General features: G+C 45.9%; 1 protein-coding gene across 11 annotated transcripts in view; it reads right to left on the reverse strand.

Moving 5' to 3' along the window:
* Sipa1l3 (signal induced proliferation associated 1 like 3) overlaps window positions 1–21,105 on the reverse strand; it is a 283,419-nt gene that overhangs the window by 11,897 nt on the left and 250,417 nt on the right. For 8 of the 11 annotated variants that reach the window (XM_045153962.1, XM_045153958.1, XM_045153952.1 and 5 more), the window contains 3 exons: window positions 18,928–19,149; window positions 2,061–2,226; window positions 919–1,162 (listed from right to left, as the gene is read on the reverse strand). In XM_045153962.1, the coding sequence (XP_045009897.1) occupies window positions 919–1,162; window positions 2,061–2,226; window positions 18,928–19,149 (632 nt within the window). The remainder of the gene's footprint in view (window positions 1–918; window positions 1,163–2,060; window positions 2,227–18,927; window positions 19,150–21,105) is intronic. The other 3 variants (XM_045153959.1, XM_004659906.2, XM_045153961.1) reach the window with 2 other exon arrangements.

The raw sequence follows: 21,105 nt of genomic DNA on the forward strand, positions 1-21,105 counted from the left end.
TTGGAACTCACAGTGATCCTCCTACCTCTGCCTCCTGAGTGCTGGGATTAAAGGCCACCACGCCTGGCTTTTTTTTTTTTTTTTTTTTAAATCAAGATAGGGCTTTGCTATAGCCAAGACTGGCCTCAAATTTCTGAGTAACTTTGGCTGCCTTAGTCCCCCTACCCCAGGTAGGGCTTCACCTTAGCCTAGGCTGACCTGGAATTCACTATGTATTCCTGGTAGCCTTGAACTCATGGTGATCCTACCTCTGCCTTTCAAGTGCTGGGATTAAAGGCGATGTATTTTTAAAAATACATTTAAAAATTATTTACAAGTAGAAAGGGACATAGACTCTAGATGCATGTGCCACTTTGTGAATCTGGCTTTATGTGGGTACTGGAGAATCAAACCTGGGTTGTTAGGCTTTGCAAGCAAGTGCCTTAACCACTCTCTAGCCCATATTTTAGGGTTTTTTCTTTTTTGAGGGAGGGTTTGCTAGCACCCTGCTTGCAGAGAATACTCAATAAATATTTGTTAGATGAATACAAGGGTGGATAAATTCCATCCAGACACTCTGCAAGTATAATACATTTGGGGAAATCACATTGATAAGTACATACTCAGGAAGTGTGCTACCTGGGTGGGGCAGGGAGGCTAAGGAGCAGGAGCCAGGGAGCTGCTGATGTAAATACCTTCCCTTGGATCTGCACCTTCAGAGCTTGACTTCTTTCCTGTGGCCTCAGGGGTGACCCCAGTCCTTTCCTCTGTGACCATATGAGACCCTGAGGGTACAACTATCAGTTCCCCGGAAGCTCCTATGCACCTGTTTGCTCCCTAGCATGACCCAGCACAGATGACCTCCAGGTGCCCCCTGTGCGTGGTGTCCCTTACTTCCCAGGTTTGGGTGATTCACAGCCCCAGGATGCCCAGGCTCACATTTCTTTTCTGGGAACCCGTTGCCGGTGGCTGGGATAATGCTGGGAGCACCACTGGGTGGGTGTGGGTGCTGGCGGCGGGCAGGCAGCGTGCTGGAGGGAAAGGTGCAGGTACTGGTAAAGAGCACATCGCTGGGGAGACCTGGTTCCAGGTTGGCAGGGTTGGCAAAGCTGGGATCCCGGCGCCCACTGCACAGGCTCTCATCTGACAGTGTCCGCTGCAGGGTCTTCTGAGGGGACTGCTGCTACGATGGAGTGAGATAAGGTAATGTCACACCAGGCCTGGCCTGTGGTCCTGGTACTCAGGGGTATCCTGGTATGTCCTAACCTGTTCAGCAGCTACTTCTTTACCCTTTCTGATCAAAGAACTTGGTTTCCCTGGGGGTTCACCCTTCCTGACTTGTGGCCCATGGCTTTTGACCCCAACCTTTAGTTCCAGGAAAGGACAAGGCTAACTAGGGAAGGTAGCACAAGCCATACTCAACTTGTGAGAGCCAGAGGCTCTGGAGGGCACCACTAACACCAATATGCCCTCTGCCCCCAAAGCTTGAGGCTGGTGGGACCTAAATACAGGAGATTGGGGACCTGTTTTCTTTCTCCCTCTTTTTGTACTGAGGATTGAACCTAGGGCCTTGTGCATGCTAGGCAAGCAATCTATCACTGAGCTATATCCAGCCTTTCTGTTTCTTTTGAGATCATCAAAGCCTGTGGTACAGGCTGGCCTGGTACTCACAGCCCTCTTGCCCCAACTTCTCAAGGGATGGGATTATACGTATGTATTGTTACCCTCAGCAAAGACCTGTCCTGGTCCTCATGAAGACTGTACTGAGGCCACCAAGGCAGACAGAGACAATGGAGGTACAATGGTGCCCATTGTTTGGTCCTGCTCTGTCCTTGGGGAATTAGGGAACGAGTTTTCCCCAGGAGACCATTATGCTCTTGTGCTCTGTAATCCTGGGTTTGGGGACAAGGATGTGAGATCTAGCTCTAGGGTCCTGCTCTGGCAGGCTTAAGTTCTAACTTTGCCCCTGACTAATATGGGACCTTCATTCTACCCCAAATGGGCCGGCAGATGGCAAAGGCTGAGGCCTCAGCAGAGAGCACTGCCCCCTCCCACCCTGCCTTGGGCCACCTGGCACGCACTCCTGTGTCCCGTTCTTGCTCTGGCCCCAAGTTGTCCATGATGATGAGTTTCTTCAGGTCGTCCTCAATGGTTGACTTATAGTTTTTCCGTGGGGATCGAAGGTCTCGCAGGGATGCTCTCAACCGTGGCTGACCAAAGACGTTTTTTGTGTTGGTGTCCACTTGCCTAGAAGGAGAGTGTTGGGGTCAGCGGGTACAAGCTGCTACTTTAAGCTATCTATACCTGCTGCTGAAGACTCCACATGCTTGGGCAGCAATCATTGAGTAATCAAGCTGGAGCTGAGATGGAAAGCTCCCTGTTGACCAGCTGTCAGGATGCTGGAAAGGGCTGTGCAAGCAGCATGAAGCTTTTGGGGGGAGACAAGTTATCACTGGTCTTAATCAGCAGCAGTGGACCCTGCAAGCTGCACAGCTGGCCAGACAGGCCAAATGTGCCAAATGGTGCAATGGTGGAATGTCTGTTTTTTTTGGGGGGGGGGACCAAAGGCTCTCTGATTGGTCTAGAGGCCCACTCCATGGCAGGGAATTCATGTCTGGTACTGAAAACCTAGTCAAAAGCCTATAGCTGGGCTGAAGAGATGACTTAGCAATTAAGGCACTTGCCTGCAAAGCCAAAAGACCAATTTCCCAGGACCCATGTAAAGACAGATGCACAAGGTGTCACATGCATCTGGAGTTTGTTTGCAGTAGCTAGAGGCCCTGGCACATCCATTCTCTCTTTCTCTCCTTTCCCTCTCTTTCAAATAAATAAATAAAACTAAATATTTATTTTTTAAAAGCCTGTGGTTAGGAGGTCATAAACCCTGGGGGGGGGGGGAGGAACTACTTTCCTTAAATGCATATATTATGCCCATGCAAACTACTCTCTTAATTTTATTTATTTTATTATTATTTTGTTGTTATTGTTTTTGAGGTAGAGTCTCACCTTAGCCCAGGCTGACCTGGCACTCACTGTGTAGTCCCAGGCTAATCTCAAACTCATAAAGATCTTCCTATATCTGCCTCTGGAATGTTGGGATTAAAGGTGTGTGCCACCACACTCTGACTTAAACACTTGAGTTTATGCCCATATATTAATTCTACTATCACTTTTGGTTAGAGGAGCTTCTCTTTTCAGATGGCAGTGACCACTGGTGTGACTCACAACACACAATAGTGCAGGGAAGAGTCACAATGGAATGATAAGCACTAAGAAAGGCATCTCTATCATACCTTCTAAAGCTCAGGGCCCATTGCAGAAGAGGTGGAGGAAAGAATGTAAAGAGCCAAAGAAAGGTGAGAAGTGCTTACAATGCTGTCTTCCAGACATAAAATGACCTTGATATTCATGACCTCACAGTTGCTGATGCTACCTCAAAAGACAGGCTTCTACACATATGTGCATGAGGCAGACACACACATATAAATCATAGGAACATTCACACACAAAAAAGTGGCAAACATTTAGATACTATCTCCACCCTGGCAGTTTTACTTCTGGAAATGGCTACTTCAGAAAAACTTACAGTGGTATGTGTATGGGGTTCTGTCTGTGGAGTAGAAAAACACCTTGCAAAATTTATGCAATAGGGCTGGGGGCATGGCACAGTGGCAGAACTCTTGCCTAGCCTGGAGTTTAATTTTTTCCTTTTGTGGTGCGGTGCTGGGATGGAACTTAGGGCCTTGCACATGCTAAGCAAGCATTTTCTTCTCATTTTATCTCTGATGCAGGAAACATGGTAGAATGCTCTTAATAACTGTTGCTCTCTTTCAAACTTTTTAAAAACTTTAAAAATTAAATGTAACTTTATTGTTTTGGTAGGGCTGCAGTTCTGTTTTATTTATTTTTTGTGAAGCAGGGTCTTACTTTAGCCCAGGGTGACCTGGAACTCCACAACCCAGGTTGGATCCTCCTACTTCAGCCTTCTGAGTGCTGGGACTAAAGACATGTAACTACCATGCTCAGCTTGCAGTTCACTTTTGTCCCCCCACCACCTCCATCCCCTGTAGGTTCTCTAGCCCAGGCTGACTTGAAACTCACAGGAATCTTCCTACCTAGGCCTCCCAGTTCACTTTTTAGAAATTTTTTTAAGACCTATTTTTATTTATTTATTAGGGAGAGAGAGAGAGAAAGAGAGAGGAAGGAAGGGGGGAAATAGGTGTGGCAGGTTCTCTAGCCACTACAAAGGTACTCCAGATGCATGCACCACCATGTGCATCTGGCTTACAAGGGACCTGGAGAATCGAACCTGGGTCCTTGGGTTTCACAGGCATGTGCCTCAATCGCTAAGCCATCTCTCCAGCCCTACGAAGTGTTTTTTATTGGTTTTACACACACACATATATATTTTTTTCTTTATTTATTTGAGAGAGAGAAAGAATGGGCATACCAAGGCCTCCAGTTGCTGCAAATGAACTCCAGATGCATGTGCCCCCTTGTGAGTCTGGCTTATGTGGGTCCTAGGGAATTGAACCTGGGTCTTTTTGCTTTGCAGGCAAGTGCCTTACCACTAAGCCATTTCTCCAGCCCGAATATACAGGTATTTTGATCATTATTTTCTTTTGTTTCCTATCCCCTTTCACTGAACTCCGAAGGAAGGTTTTCTGAGAGACACTACATTAAAAAAAAAAAAGTTTTTCTCTCTTTTTGTGAGATAGGGTCTCATATAGAGGTAGATTGGCCTCAAATTCCTTATGCAGCTGAAGATAACCTTGAACCTGTGATCTTCCAGTCTCTACTTCCCAAATGCTAGGATTACAAATGTGTACCACCATACCATGTGGTAGTGTGGACTGAGTTCAGGGCTTTGTGCATCCTAAGTAGGCACTCCATCAACTGAGTTACATCCCCAGCCCACAGGCAAGTGCTTTATGCCTCTAGTCCCTCACTGGTGAATTCTAGGCAAGTACTCTACCTCTGGGCCACGCCCTCATCTCTCATTGGTGGACATGACGACAGGGCTACCACTGAGCCCCAGCCCCTCACTGGTGGATTCTAGGCAAGTGTTTCACTGCTGAGCCATGCCTTCAGACCCTTATTTACTCATGTGTTTGAGGCAAGAGTCAAGAGTGCTATCCTTGAACTATATATCCCCAGCCCACGCTTGCCTAGCATATGTGAGGCTCAAGGTTCCATTCCAGAAAGGCAAACAACCCCCCTCTAAAACAAGTAGGCTTAAACAAATCTCTGATCTTTTATTTTTTTTCTCTAGATCTCTGGTATCCATAATTGTTTGAATATAATGATCTTAGTGCTGGTAGCTGTAAATGGGCTACTTCTTGGTTGGTATAAAACCATTTTCTAAGCCCTAATATGGAACCATTCACTGCAAAGAGACTTGAAAAGAAAAGCAGAAACACAGATGAATATTGACCCATAAAAAGGGGAGCAAGGCTGGGCATGGTGGCGCACACCTTTAATCCTAGCACTCAGGAGGCAGAAGTAAGAGGATCACTGTGAGTTCAAGGCCACCTTGAAACTACATACTGAATTCTGGGTCAAGCTGAGTTAGGGTGAGACCCTAACTCAAAATAAATAAATAAATAAAAAGGGTGCAAGGAGTCAGGTGAGGTGGCACATGCCCATAATCATAGTACTTAGGAGGCTGAGGCTGGGGGACTTGGGAATTCAAGGCTAGGCTGGTAAATAATGAAGACTATTTCAAACAGTTTAAGAGAAAACTCCAAACACAAAAACACCAAACAAAAGAAAAGTGTATATGATCACATGTGTTAGGTCATGTTCAGTGTATCTTAAAGGACAGAGAAATGAAGAGTGCTGCTTTGGGGTAGGAGAGCCAAGGACTTGGGCCTGGGAAGAAAAAGGGAGGCTTATTTTTCACTAAAGAACTTGGTGTAGTGACCTACAGCACTGGACACAGCAGTGCATGCCTGTAAACCCAGCACTTTGGGAGGCAGGAGGATCAGAAGTTGAAGGCTATCCTCAGCTACATGGAGTTCTAGGTCAGTGTATACTACATGAGACTTGTCCCCCAAAACAAAACACATAAGCCAACAGCAACCCCAAATCAATAATCCAAACCTCTGAGGTATTATAGTTTCTACCCTGTGTGTACTTTACTTTCCACAACATAAATGAAGGCAACCTATTCCTGGACATATCTTTGACTTGCTCATGCTGTCTAAGTTTGGGTTCTGCCATGGTGTGGAATTAAACCACTTCTGCTAAAAAAAGAAAGACTACCTAGCCTGGGCGTGGTGGTGCACTCCTTAAATTCCAGCCCTCAGGAGGCAGAGGTAGGAGAGAAGCCACCCTGAGATTACATAGTGAATTCCAGGTCAGCCTGAGCTATAGTGATACCCTGCCTTGAAAAGAAAAAAGAAGACTGGTTTGGAGAGATGGCTTAGTACTTGAGGCACTTGCCTGTGAAGCCTTAGGACCCAGTTCCTACGTAAGAAAGATGCACAAGGTGGTGCATGTGTCTGGAGTTCATTTGCAGTGGCTTGAGGCCCTGGCATGCTCATTCTCTATCTGCTTCTCTCTTTTCCTCTCTCAAACAAATAAATATTCAAAAGAAAAAGAAAGATTGACAAGTACCGAGAAGGCTCTGCAGGCAGGCCTCTGACAGGAGCAGTTTCTTTTCCTGGTGGCAGATAGGACAGAAGCTCAGGCAAGCTTGGGTGAGCTGCAGCATGGCCCAATCTTGGAGGATTCAGAACTCTGGCTTCCAGCTGGGGCAGCTCCCTTGGAGTCAGGTTAGTTAAGTCAATTAGCATGGTAGTTGGCTTGGCTAAGCTGGGATTCTGCCAATTTGGCTGGCAGAGATGGGGACAGCCTTGCTGTTTGTGAGGAACTGGGGTCTGGAGAGGCCCTCCCGTGGCTTTTTCTTGGTGGCACTGAGGTGAAGTTGCAGGGGAAGGGCCAAACCCAAGAAATGAGGGAGCCCAGAAGCCAATGTAAGCCACTGGAAGCCACTGCTTGAAGCCTCCTACCATCTCTGTGGTCTTCCCTCTTGTGGCTTGGAAACTAAGGCACACAGAACTCATGTCTGCCAGCTGCTCTGAACCACTTGCTTATGAAGACAGCAGTGTTCAGTATGCATGGGCCCTGGCTGGGTGTTTCATGCATTCTTCAGGCAGTCATGAGAGATGGGTTATAAAACCATCTTTACAAGCTGGGCGTGGTGGTGCATGCCTCTAATCCCAGTACTCAGGAGGCAGAGGTAGGAGGGTTGCTGTGAGTTTGAGGCCACCCTGAGACTACATAGTGAGTTCCAGGTCAGCCTGCGCTAGTGTGAAACCCTACCTTGAAAAAAAAAATCTTCACATCCTAAGAGAGGGCACTTTATTCCAGAAGGTTCCAACAAGGGCATGTGGAACTGTGACCTGGTCTCGGGTTACCTGACTCATAGGACTACACTTATAGCTGTGGGTACAGACATAGCACTGACAAATACCACCTTCTGTCTCTCAGGCCCTGGGTTGCTCCTTACTCCCGTGATTTCATCATGTCTCCTCCATGGCCTCAGGTAAGTGGGTAGTCCCTCCTCACATATAAGGAAGGCTGTTGGGGCCTGGGTCCTCATCTGTGACCAGGGGCTTGCCTGATCATGACTATACTGAATAGCAGGCACTTTGGGGACAGGAGAAACTATTTGTTCCAAGGGCTTCTTCCTATCTGACCTTCAGTCCTACAGATGAAGGCTAGTGGTCTCTTGACAACTCTGTGCCACTATGGCTGCTTTCTGGAGCACCGAGGCCCAAGTCTGGCTACACCAGCCCTGTGAGGCTTTTATGGCCACAGAACCATCTGGTTTCAAGGGCAGTCAAGCCTGAAGGCAGATCAGCCTGAGGTGGAGGCACCAAAGAGGCCAGCAGAGGGCTGCTGGCTCTGCCCCTGCTCCTGAGTGTGGCCTCTCTAGTATGATACATCCTCACCAGCCAGCCTTGTGGTCAGGAATTTGGAATAACTCCGAAAGTCACCCTGGAGGTGAGGGCCACCATTAAAACAGAGTTTAAAGAGAGAATCTGAGGTGAGTAGCAGCTATGGGGAAGGCAGGCCATAGAATTCAGTTTGTAGAAAAAAATAAAGCTGCTTGGCAATTCCTGAGGCAAAGCTGTTAGCCAGGACTGGCGTGAGAGCCTTGTTGTGGTAAACACTTGGTCCCTGCCACATATGGTCTGTCCTTCACTAGCTCACACCATCTCTTATAAATAAGTAAGTGTGTGCTCAAGCAGAGACACCTCAGAAAAGGCACAAACTGGGACAGGAAGATGGCTCAGTGGGTAAGAGCACTTGCTGCACAGCCATGAGAACCTAAATTTAATCCCTGGTACCCATGTTAAAACAATCAAAAACGAACCGGGCGTGGTGGTGCACAACTTTAATCCCAGCACTCAGGAGGAAGAGGTAGAAGGATCACCATGAATTTGAGGCCACCCTGAGACTACACAGTGAATTCCAGGACAGCCTGGGCTATACTGAGACCCTACCTTGAAAAAAACAAACAAAAAATTGTTTTTATTTATTTGAGGGGGGGGGGAAGAGGGAGGGAAGGAGATAGGCAGGGAGAGAGAAAAAGAGAGAATGGGTGCACTAGGACTTCCAGCCACTGCAAACAAACTCCAGATACATGTACCCCATGTGCATCTGACTTACATGGGTATTGGGGAATCGAATCTGGGTCCTTAGGTTTTGCAGGCAAGTGCTTTAGCTGCTAAACCATCTCTCTAACCCCAGGACTTTTTTTTTTTTTTTTTTTTAAGATAGGGTCTCACTCTAGCTCAGGCTGACCTGGAATGTAGTCTCAGGGCAGCTTTAAACTCACGGCGATTCTCCTACCTCTGCCTCCCAAGTTCTGGGATTAAAGGTGTGCTCCACCACACCCAGCTAGGAAGGTAGGGTCTCACTCTGGCTCAAGCTGACCTGGAATTCACTATGGAGTCTCGGGGTGGCCTCGAATTCACAGTGATCCTCCTACTTCTGTCTCCCAAGTGCTGGGATTAAGGGCGTGTGCCACCACGCCCAGCTCTAGGAAGGTATTTTTTAAAAAATATTTTACTTATTTATCTGAGAGAGAGAGAGAGAGAGAGACAGAGAGAGAGAGAAAAAATGTGAATGGGCATGCTAGGGCCTCTAGCCACTGCAAACATGCGCTGCCTTGTGTATTCAGCTTTATGTGGGTACTGGGGAATCAAACCTGGGCCCTTTGGCTTTGCTGGCAAGCACCTTAACCACTAAGCAATCTTTCCAGACCAGGGAGGCATTTTTTGAAAAATATATTTTACTTATTTGAGAGACAAAGGGGTAGAGAGAGAAGATGGGCACACCAGGGCCTCCAGCCACTGTAAATTAACTCCAGATGCATGGGCCCCCTCGTGCATCTGCCATGTGTGGGTCCTGGAGAATCGAACTGGGATCCTTTGACTTTGCAGGCAAAGGTCTTAACTGCAAAGCCATCTCTCCAGCCCCCCATTTTTTTTTTTTTTTGAGTTCCAGATCAGCCTGAGCTAGAGTGAAAAAATATCAGGGACAGGAGAGATTTCTCAGTGGTTAGAGGTGCTGACTTGCAAAGTCTGATAGCTGGTTCAATTCCCCAGTACCTATGTAAAGCCAGATGCCAAAGTGGTACATGCATCTGGAATTCATTTAGTGGCAGGAGGCCCTGGTATACACATACTCTCTCTGTTTGCCTCGTTCTGTCTAAAATAAATAAATAATATTAAAATATATACCTGTAGGGACTGGGATGTAGCTCATTTAATAGAGTGCTTGCCTAGCATGTGGGAGGATCCCAGCACCACATAAATAAGGCAAGATGCTACACATCCCAAGGCTCAGGAGCTGGAGGAAGGAAAATCAGGAATTCAAGGCCAGCCTTAGCTACATAAGACCCCGTCTTAAAAAAAAAAATACACATATACACATATATACATAAACACAAATATAAATGAGATAGCTCAGCAGTTAAATGTGTTTCATGCAAGGTTTGGGGGGGGGGGTCTGAGACTGTCAAAGTTAGAATCTCCAGCACCCACATAAACAGCTGGGCGTGGCCCTAAACACCTGTAATCCTAGTCCTGCAGGAGAGCAGAGACCTGGGAATCTTTGCAGCTAAGGAAGAAAAAAAAAAAAAAAAAGGCAGTTCCTGCTACTGCTATGTGTTTGCTGCTGTTGGTTTTTTCTGGCTATTTGGTTATTTCTCTCTGCTTGGATATATGCGAGCAGCTTCTGCCATCTACAGAACTTCCCCTGGACCTGTAAACTTGAAATAAATCCTTTCTTCCTCTTAAAAAAAGGCAAGCTCTGGGATCATTTGCTCTGGCCGTTCCAGGCAAGTGCACCCCACCAAAGGATAGCACATGGGGTGTCTCAAGGGCATATACACATACATACATCATACCACATACACATACCAATAAAGAAGCACACATACATATTAATTGTAGCTGATCATGGTGGCACATATCTGTAAACCCAGCACTTAGGAGGCAGAGGCAGAAAGAGCATAGGTTTGTGCCTCAATAAAACAAGGGCTGGAGGTATAGCTCAGTGGTAGAGTGCTTGCCTAGTATGTATAAGGTCCTGTGTTCAATTCCCAGTACTGCAAGAAAAAAAAAAGTTTAAGTTTTCATCACCAGTGTGGTGGTTTGATTCAGGTGTCCCCATAAACTTATGTGTTCTGAATGCTAGGTCCCCAGCTGGTGGCATTTTAGGTATTGGATCCTTTAGGAGGCAATGTATTGTTGGGGCAGGCTTATGGGTGTTATAGTCAGCTTCCCCTTGCCAGTGTTTGGCACACTCTCTTGCTGCTGTTGGCTACCTGATGTTAGCCAGGACGTGATGTCCACCTTCTGCTCATGCCATCACTTTCCCCTGCCATCATGGAGCTTCCCCTGGAGTCTGTAAGCCAAAATAAACCCTTTCCTCCCACAAGCTGCTCTTGGTCGGATGTTTCCTGCCAGCCATAGGAAGCTGCTTGCAACAACCAGCATGCCTGTATGTTACCTTATTTGGAAATGGGGGCTTTGTGGAGGTAATCATGTTAAAATGAACTCTAATCTGATAGGACTGGGGAAAAAAGACCACAGAGATCCAACTATGGAGGAGAAGGCCCCGTGAGGATAAAGCAGGTATACTGGGGTGTGCCACCTCATGCCAGGGAATGTCAAAGATCACCAGTAAAGCACCAGAAGCAGAGAAGGGCCCGGAACAGACTGTCCCTCCTTCATGACATAGTAGGAGCCACCATATTGATACTTTCTGGCCTCTAAAACTAGGAGATATCCATTTGTCATGTAAGTTTGTGGTTTCTCCTTAAAGTGGACACACAAGTGGGGAGCTGAGGTGAGTGGGAGCTCCAGGCAGAAAGCACAGTGTACAGAGGGGAAAGGTCCCCAGAAGAGCCATGGGTCATGGGGAACATGTGTGGCTCTGTTAACTCTCCAGCTATAATGAAAAGTAGGCCTGTCACTTAGATTCTAATAAGATCCATGTTCATTTATCAAGTGATCACTCACAGTGTGCTATGCAGGTCTCGTGTCTTTTTATTTTATTTTTTTCAAACTTTATTTTTATTTATTTATTTGAAAGAGAGAGAGAGAGAGAGAGAGAGAGAAAGAGAGAATGGGCATGCCAGAGCCTCCAGCTACTGCAAAGGAACTCTAGATGCATGTGCGCCCTTGTGCATCTGGCTTATGTGGGTCCTGGGGAATCAAACCAAGGTCCTTTGGCTTTGCAGCCAAATGCCTTAACCACTAAGCCGTTTCTCCAGCCCCCAGGCAGTCTTGATTTTATGATTTCATGTGTCTCTCCTTTTTGAAAGTCTGGCTGTATGTGCAGAAATATATTCATTTTGGCTGGCAACATCCAGGCTGTCGTGTCATCTTTTTTATTTTTATTTTTAAAATTTTTATTACCATTTTCCATGATTATAAAAAAAATCCCATGGTAATTCCCTCCCTCCCCCCCACACTTTCCCCTTTGAAATTCCATTCTCCATCATATTACCTCCCCCCCGCCTTTTTTTTTGAGGTAGGGTTTTACTGTAGTCCATGCTGACCTGGAATTCACTATGCAGTCTCAGGTGGCCTTGAACTCATGGTGATCCTCCTACCTCTGCCTCCCGAGTGCTGGGATTAAAAGTGTGTGCCATTATACCTGGCTTTCATGTGTCTTTTGACTAAAATACTGGCACCTAATGTGAAGTGAAAGTAAGGGACACAGAATGACAGTAGGGGGCTATCCTATCCAAGGCTGGGAAAGCCTATCTGAGAGTGGCATAAGCCTGAGAAGATCTGAAAGAGGTGTTCCAGGCTGTGGTACAAAGGCCCTGGGGTGGACTTGTAGGTGACAAGTTGGAGGTTCAGCCAGAGGCCAGTGTGGCTGGAGCAGAGTGAAGGAGGAAGTGGGAAGGTGTGAAGGGAGGGGAAGGCAGGTCAGACAGGGTTTGGGCTGAAGTTTAGACAAAGAACTCAATGCACAAGTGCTTGATGCAAAACGTGTGCTCAAAGAAGTAGACACTTGGACAACAGTGGTATGTAGCCGATGTAGATAACCAACTGCTGACAGACTGGACATGAGACCTGCTCGGTGGAGGTGAACTATCTGGCTCTGGGAACCAAGCCTGATTCCCTAGAACAGGAAACCAATAGTTTCAGAGAGAACCTTCACTGCTCTCTAACTAAGTAAAATGAATATCCAAATCAATATACCTTTCTAATGACTAGGCTTACCCCTTTTATTCAAACTGTTCTCACTTTTATTGGAAAATCTGTTCTATTTTACAGATGGAGGAGAATACATGGGAGAACAAGGACACATCAATACATCAAGAAAAGAGCTGTCTACCAGGAGATGGGGCACCTCCACCTTATCTGCCAGTCCCAGAAGTCATTATAGGGGGAAGTAGTGATATCAATACTGCTTTCACATCAAGCCTGAAAACCCGTTCTAGGGAAATGGCAACAGATACTGTGGTCACTGAAACCTCATAAAAACAGAGATCCAGAGTCTACAGAGAAAGGAACATTAAATCAGATTTCTATCTTGCCTACCAAGGCTCAGGGAGCATGGCAGAAGAAGGTGCAGAAAGACTGCAAGAGCCTCAGGGCGGACGGAACAGCCTGAGACGCCATGTTTCCCCCACCCCTGCAGAGACTGACTGAGGCCTCTTGGTCCCCACAATGAATACCAATAATCAAATGAAGACCCTCAGCAGAACTGGGGAAGAGGAGAAGTGGTCTATAAGTGCAACCTTTTTATAAAAAAGTGAATAAATTAAACAATTAAACACAAACAAACAACAGAGATCCAGAGTCTACAGAGAAAGCAACATTAAAACAGATCTTTATCTTGCCTGCCAAGGCTCAGGGAACATTGTGGAAGAGGGGGCAGAAAGAGTGTATGAGTTTTAGGAGGGATGGGAATAGCCTGAGGTACTGTGTCGCCCCCCCTCCCCCAGATTGACTTGAGGCTTCTTGGTCCCTACAATGAATACCAATACCCCCACACATAAAGACTCTCAGAAGACTTGTGATAGGGATGAGGGGATAGAAGAGTCCAACCTTAGGCTGGAGAGCTCTCAAATAAATAAATAAAAGCAAACAAAAAGGGCTGGAAAGATAGCTTAGTGGTTAAGCACTTGCCTGTGAAGCCTAAGGACTCTGGTTTGAGGCTCAATTCCCCAGGACCCATGTTAGCCAGGTGCCCAAGGGGGCACATGTGTCTGGAGTTCGTTTTCAGTGGCTGGAGGCCCTGGTGTGCTCATTCTCTCTTTCTCTGCCTCTTTCTCTCTTTGTCTGTTGCTCTTAAATAAATGAATAAAAATCAACAACAACAACAACAAAAGAAGAGTCCAACCTTTTTGGTGGCTGGAGAGATAGCTCTGTGGTTAAGTCACATCCCTGTAAAGCCTAAGGATCTGGGTTTGATTCCCCAGTACCCACATAGAGCCAGATGCACAAGGTGGTACATGTGTCTAGCATTCATTTGCAGTAGCTAGAGGCCCTGGTGTACCTATTCTCTCTGCCTCTTTCTTGCAAATAAATAAATATTTAAAAAAAAGAGTACGACCTTTTAATTAAAAAATTATATGTATGTATGTGTGTGTGTGTGTGTGTATATATATATATAGAGAGAGAGAGAGAGGGGGGGGGGAGAGGGAGAGGGAGGGAGGGGGGGAGGGAGGAAACACACACAAAACATGGGCTGGAGAGATGGCTTAGTGGTTAAGGTGTTTGCCTGCAAAGCCAAAGGATCCTGGTTCGATTCTTCAGGACCCACATAAGCCAGATGCACAAGGTGGCACATGAATTTGGAGTTCATTTGCAATGACTGGAGGCCCTGATGCATCCATTCTCTCTCTTTCTCAAATACATAAAATATATTTAAAAAATAGAAAAAACTAAACAAAACAAAATAAGGGCTGGAGGGATGGCTTACTGATTAAGGCATTTGCCTGCAAAGCCAAAGGATTCCAATTTGATTCTCCAGGACCTATGTAAGCCAGATGTACAAGGGGGTGCATGCATTTGGAGTTTATTTGCAGTGGCTGAAGGCCCTGGTGCACCCATTCTCTCCCTCTCTGCCTCTTTTTCTCTCTCTCTCAATAAATAAATAAATGAAATATATTTAAAACAAAACCAACCAAACAAACAAAAAAAGCTGGGCGTGGTGGTGCACGCCTTTAATTCCAGCACTTGGGAGGCAGAGGTAGGAGGATCATCATGAGTTCGAGGCCACTCTGAGACTACATAGTGAATTCCAAGCCAGCCTGGGCTAGAGTGACAGCCTACCTCAAAAAACCAAAACCAACCAAACAAACCAAAAACCCATGTGCTCAGTGATTGTGAGCTTTTGTAAAATCTGGGGGCAGGGGAAGCCATTGAGGGTTATAAGCAGAGAAGCAAGTGACCAGAATCTAGTTCTGAGAATCTCCTCTGACTGTCAGTGAAGTGTGGGAGGTGCACTGTCATACCTGCTCATATTTCCAGAGGCCCTCTCCTGTCTCCCAACACCTCACTCCCTCTAAGCTCTGTGACATCCACAGATCTGAACAGCCCCAACCAGGTCATGAAAAGAAGGTAGAAAGAATAGGATGGAAACTGGGCATAGTGATGTCCAGTACTTTTAATCTAAGTAGGAGGATCTCAGTGAATCTAAGGCCAGCCTGGGCTGCAGAGTAGATTTCAGGTCAGCCTAGGCTAGAATGAGACCCTGCCTCAAAAAGAATTTAAAAATAATAATAAAAGGATGGAGAAAGGCAGATGCCTCCTCATCCAATGAAATAGGAGTCTTGAACTTTGGAAGGAAGGAAGGAAGGAAGGGAGGGAGGGAGGGAGGGAGGGAGGGAAGCCTTGGATTTGCTGCCTAAACTCTAATCCAAAATCCATTTCTGGGCTGGAGAGATGGCTTAGGGGTTAAGGTGCTTGCTGCAAAGCCAAAGACCTACGTAAGCCAGATGCACAAGGTGGCACATTCATCTGGAGTTCGTTTGCAGTGGCTAGAGGCCCTGGTGTGCTCATTCTCTCTCTCTATCTGTATCTTTCTCTCTCAAATAAATAAATAAATGAATAAAAAAATTAAAGAAATATGGCTGGGGAGATTGCTTAGTGGTTAAGGCATTTGCTTGAGAAGCCTAAAGACCCAGGTTCGATTCCCCCAGTACCCACATAAAGCCAGATGCACAAGATGATGCATGCATCTGGAGTTCATTTGCAATAGCTAAAGTCCCTGGCACATCCATATTCTCTCTCTCAAATAAATAAATAAAAATTTTTAAAAAAACTAAATAAAATCCATTTCCTCCTTCAGTCAGTTGCCTTTTCTCTCTCTCTTGGTTTTCAGAGGTAGGGTCTTACTTTAGCCCAGTCTGACCTGGAATTCACTGTGTAGTCCTAGGTTGGCTTTAAACTCACAGTGATCCTCCTACCTCTGCCTTCTGAGTGCTGGGATTAAAGCTGTGCACTACCATGTCTGACCAGTTGTGTTATTTCTGAGCTTTTCTTTTTCCCCGTCTAGGCTGTAAGTATGGTCTGATTCTACATGAGTCCAGCACAAGTGTCTGACTTTTATGTAGGGCTGGCATCTAGTATGTGGAAGGCACCTATATAGTAAGCCTGGCACAGGAAATTAGACCCTATATTTCTTTTTTTTAAAATATCTTATTCATTTATTTGAGAGACAGAGGGAAGAAGGGAGTGAGAAAGAAAGAGAGGAAGAAGCAGATAAAATGGGTGTGCCAGGGCCTTCGGCCATTGCAAACAAACTTGACATGTGTCACCTTGTGCATGTGGCTTAAGTGGGTCCTGGGGAATGGAAGTTGGATCCTTAGCCTTTGTAGGCAAGCACCTTAACTAAGCCACCTCTCCAGCCTAGATCCTATATTTCTAACCACTGAGTAATCTGTTTGATTTTAGTTTAAGCAAGATTAAAGAGCTTTTTTTTCCCTCTCCTAAATTGCCTTATTTCTGAAGTGGGGAGAATTTCACATCCTATGGATCTGTTGTAAGCATGCAATAAGTTAATGCATTCAGTAAAACTCAGAAATGAGCTGCTATAAAACAGGTATAGTGGTACACGCCTTTAATCCCAGCACTCAGGAGACAGAGGTAGGAGGATCACTGTGAGTTTGAGGCCAGCACGGGACTACAGAGTGTGTTCTAGGTCAGCCTGGGCTAGAGCAAGACCCTACCTTGAAAAGTTAAAAATAAATGAGTTGGTATATGTAAATGCTCAACAAATGCTAAATATCATAATATCTAGTTAAAAAATAAGCTCTGTCTGTTTTTCTGTTTGGTAGTGCCAGAGATGGAACCCAGGGCATTTATGCTCTACTGCTGAGTCACACTGGTAGATTCTAGGCGATAGCCTCCACCACTAAGCCACACTCTACCCTTAAATGACACACCTAGCCCCAAAGCACCTTCTTATCCATATAGCCCTCTTCCCTCTCTTCCATTCTATATTAAAATGCCTCACACAGTGGTCTCAATGCTGCCTCCCCCATACCTTGCCTCCTTCAGCGACCTTCTAGAGGCTTAATCCTATCATTCTGTGCTCAGTTCACATGTCCATCCAACCTGATCTCTGGGCCTCTTCCACATGCTGTCCAGGGGCTCTTCTTCCTGCAGGTAGTGTCTGCTGGCCTTCTTCCCTAGCCCCTTATAATCATTAGACACTTAGGGCCTTACGCTGAGCTGTCACCCTCCACTCTGTTCATGTTCTCTGCTTTGGAAATGCTTCCAGCCTCAGGGCCTTGTGCCAACCACATCCCAAATCCTGGGATCAGTCTGACCTCTCTACTGTGCTCTAGACTCTCCTCCTCTTCTGCACATCTGCCTGAGTGTCTTGGCTCAAATGTAATATATCCAGAGCTTGGCCCCTGGGCTTCCTCTATGCCCATTTGAACAGTCCCAAGATCAGCTCAGGCAATCTAACCTCCAGACTTCAAGATGAGGTGTCACTTCTACTTCCTTCTTACTCCACACCTGACCTGAGTATTATTTCAGTCTACTATCACAAATCTAGCTCCTTTACCACCTCATGATGCTTCTAAGTCTAGCACTTGCTCCCACATCCTGTTTTGACCAACATAGCAGCTCCTTCTTGCTCCTTGCAGGCTATCCCATCTACAGTCCCAAAGGACCCTATGAGCATCCAATTTAGATAATGTCCCTATTCTCCATACCCTTTCCTGGTTCCATGTCACTGACAGCCAACTCCAAGGCAGTTACACATAGCCCACAGGACCCTTCACGTTCTCATTAACACTATGACTTCATGTCCTATCACACTAGCCCTTGCTCACAGTTGTAGCCACAAAGACCTTCCTTGTACTGGCAAGCTGGCTCTTTCTTTTCTTCTCTTTTCCTTTAAGCTGACTTTTGCCTTAGGGTCTCTGCAGCTGCAATTTCCTCTGCTTGGAGTGTTCTCCAGCCAGATACCACTCAGTAACCATCATTTGGCCTATTATACACTTTCCTTTTCTTAAAAAAATATTTTATTAAGCTGGGTGTGGTGGCACATGCCATTAATCTCAGCATTTGGGAGGCAGAGGTAGGAGGAGCACTGTGAGTTCAAGGCCACCCTGAGACTATGCAGTGAATTCCAGGTCAGTCTGGACCTGAGTGAGACCCTACCTCAAAAAACCAAAAAAATTATTTGAGAGGAGGAGGTACGTGCGTGCATGCGAGAGAGAGAAAATGGGTGCACCAGGGCCACTAGCCACTGCAAATGAACTCCAGACACATGTGCCACCTTGTGCCTTGTGCATCTGGCTTTACATTGGTACCAGGGAATTGAACCTGGGTCTTTTGGCTTTGCTGGCAAGTGTCTTAATTACTAAGCCATCTCTCCAGCCTCCAATTTCTTTCTTTCTTTTTTTTTTTTTGGAGGTAGGTAGGGTCTCACTCTAGCCCAGGCTGACCTGGAATTCACTACACTATGTAGTCTCAGGGTGGGCTCGAACTCATGGTGATCCTCCTACCTCTGCCTCCTGAGTGCTGGGAGTAAAGGCGTGTGCCACTATGCCTGGTTTTTCTTTTTGACTATTTTTAGCTGGGTGTGGTGGCAAATGCCTTTACTCCCAGCACTCAGGAGACAGAGGTAGGATGATCTCTGTGAGTTTGAAGCCCCCCGAGACTATATAGTTATTTTAAAAGTCTCGTGTAGACCAGGCTGACCTCAAATTCTCCTATCTCTACCTCCTGAGTGATGGGTGTGTTTTACTATACTAAATTACATTTTTATTTACTCTGTCACTTCAATTGAATACTGTCTCTCTCAGAGTAAAGGTCTTTGTGTATCCATCTTGTTCATATTTGTACCCCCAAGGTATGGACTAGCATGTGTCATCCTTTCAGTAAGTGAGTTGGGGGTCACCCTCTCTCTCCTCAGGGTGACCTCACTGTGTGTGCAGGCACTTACTTTTTAGTGTCAGGGAAGGCGAGCGGCCGTGGTGGGGGCTCGTCTGTTCTTTTCCACCCTGTTGGGTGCTTGTTGTACACAGGCTGCTTCGAGAAGAAGGACTTGGGGACGGAAGTGGAGAGCTGGAAAGGGCTGGACTGGGCCAGCTGGGAGGGCCGAGGAGTCTCAGTGCTGGTAGTTTTGTAAACCTGAGTGGGGTAGCCAGCCCTGGAGCCCATGTCACTGCAAAGGCAAAGAAGCAAGTTCACATCACAAGAGAAACACTAATACACTGCTGCTGTGGAAAATCTGAGCAATCGTCAGGTGTGGTGGTGTAAACTTATCCCCAGCACTAAGGGGGAGGAGGCAGGAGGATCAGAAATTCAAGGTCACTCTCAATTACAAAGAGCTCTTTCTCTCAAATTAAAAAAAAGAAGAAGAAGAAGAAGAAGCAGGGTGTGATGGCACACACCTTTAACCCAAGCATTGTGCCACTTTGCATCTGGCTTTATATGGATGCTGAGGAATTGAACCTGGATGGGTTTAGGTAGGCTTTTCAAGCAAATACCTTTAACTAGCCATCTCCCCACTCCTGCTGTATTATTCTTATTTTTGATTTTCAAGGCAGGGTCTCGCTCTAGTCCAGGTTGACCTGGAATTCACTATGTATTCTCAGGCTAATCTCGAACTCATGGCAATCCTCTTCCTTCTGCCTCCCAAGTGCTGGGATTAAAGGCATGTGCTACCATGCCTGGCTATGTGGTATGTGTGTGTTTTTTTTTTTTTGAAAGTCTTACACTGTAGCACAGGTGGGCTTGGAATTCACAGCAATCCTGCACCTGGAGTTTGTTTGCAGTGGCTAGAGGTCCTGACACACCCATTCTCTATCTGCCTGTTTCTTTATCTGTCAAATAAATACAATAAACTATTAAAAAAAAAACCCTTTAGGCTGGAGAGATGGCTTAGTGGTTAAGTGCTTGCCTGTGAAGCCTAAGGACCCTGGTTCGAGGCTTGACTCCCCAGGACTCATGTTAGCCAGACGCACAGGGGGCACACACTTCTGGAGTTCGTTTTCAGTGGCTAGAGGCCCTGGCGCACCCATTCTCTCTCTCTCTCTGCCTCTTTCTCTCTCAGTCAGGCATTCTCAAATAAATAAACAACAACAAAATAAAAACCCTTCAAAACAAACATCGTCATACCAGGTAAGGTAAACTTTTTTTTAAAATTTTTATTTATGTTTTTCAAGGTAGGGTCTCATTCTAGTTCAGGCTGACCTGAAATTCACTATGTAGACTCAGGGCAGCCTTGAACTCATTGTGATCCTCCTACTTCTGCCTCCTGAGTTCTGGGATTAAAGGTGTACGCCACCACACCCAGCTAAGGTTGAGTGGTTTTATGAAGCTTAATTCCAGATGTCAATGTTGGATTATAAAGGGAAATGCCTTTAACATCTTTGAAAAAACCAGATTGGGACCTGTTTGGAGAAAACACTTAGAGCAGTGTTGGCAATCTGATTTGTTCTGTAGGTGGTAATGATAGGAAATGAGTAGAGGATGAAAGTCAAATTGAACCACAGAAGTGGCTCCACATAAAAAGGAAGTGTCCGGGGCTGGAGAGATACTTTAGTAGTTAAGGTATTTGCTTATAAAGCCTAAGGACACAGGTTAGATTTCCCAATACCTACATAAGCCAGATGCACAAGGTGGCGCATGTGTCTGGAGGCCTGGCATGTCCATTCTCTCTCTCAAATAAATAAAATCAAAATTTTTAAAAAAGGAAGTGTCCAATCTGATACTTGTCTTCCTTCTAGAGGCAACTGTGGTCAGCTCTCCTTTTCATCTTTTCAGCGTTCACACAGACATCAGTGACCTTCAGACCAGGGTCTATGTCTTTCCAACTGTTCCTTCTTAAACTAATTGGCAGCATCTGCAATGCTGTTCTGTCTGTACCTGACTTATATCAACAATGTGTTCTGGAGATTTCCACACCTTCCAGTGGTTGCTGAGGGTTGGCTTTATGGATACACTAATCTTAATCCTGACACTGTCTATGTCATATTTTTCAATCCTGTCAACAGCCATTAATTTTTCTTTGCGAGACAGGGTCTCACTCTAGCCCAAACTGACCTGGAACTCACTCTGTAGCCACAGGCTGGTCTTAAACTCACAGCTGTCCTATCTCAGCCTCCTGAGTCCTTTT

The sequence above is a fragment of the Jaculus jaculus genome, chromosome 7, assembly GCF_020740685.1.
Source record: "Jaculus jaculus isolate mJacJac1 chromosome 7, mJacJac1.mat.Y.cur, whole genome shotgun sequence".
In the NCBI taxonomy this organism is placed as follows: Eukaryota; Metazoa; Chordata; class Mammalia; order Rodentia; family Dipodidae; genus Jaculus; species Jaculus jaculus.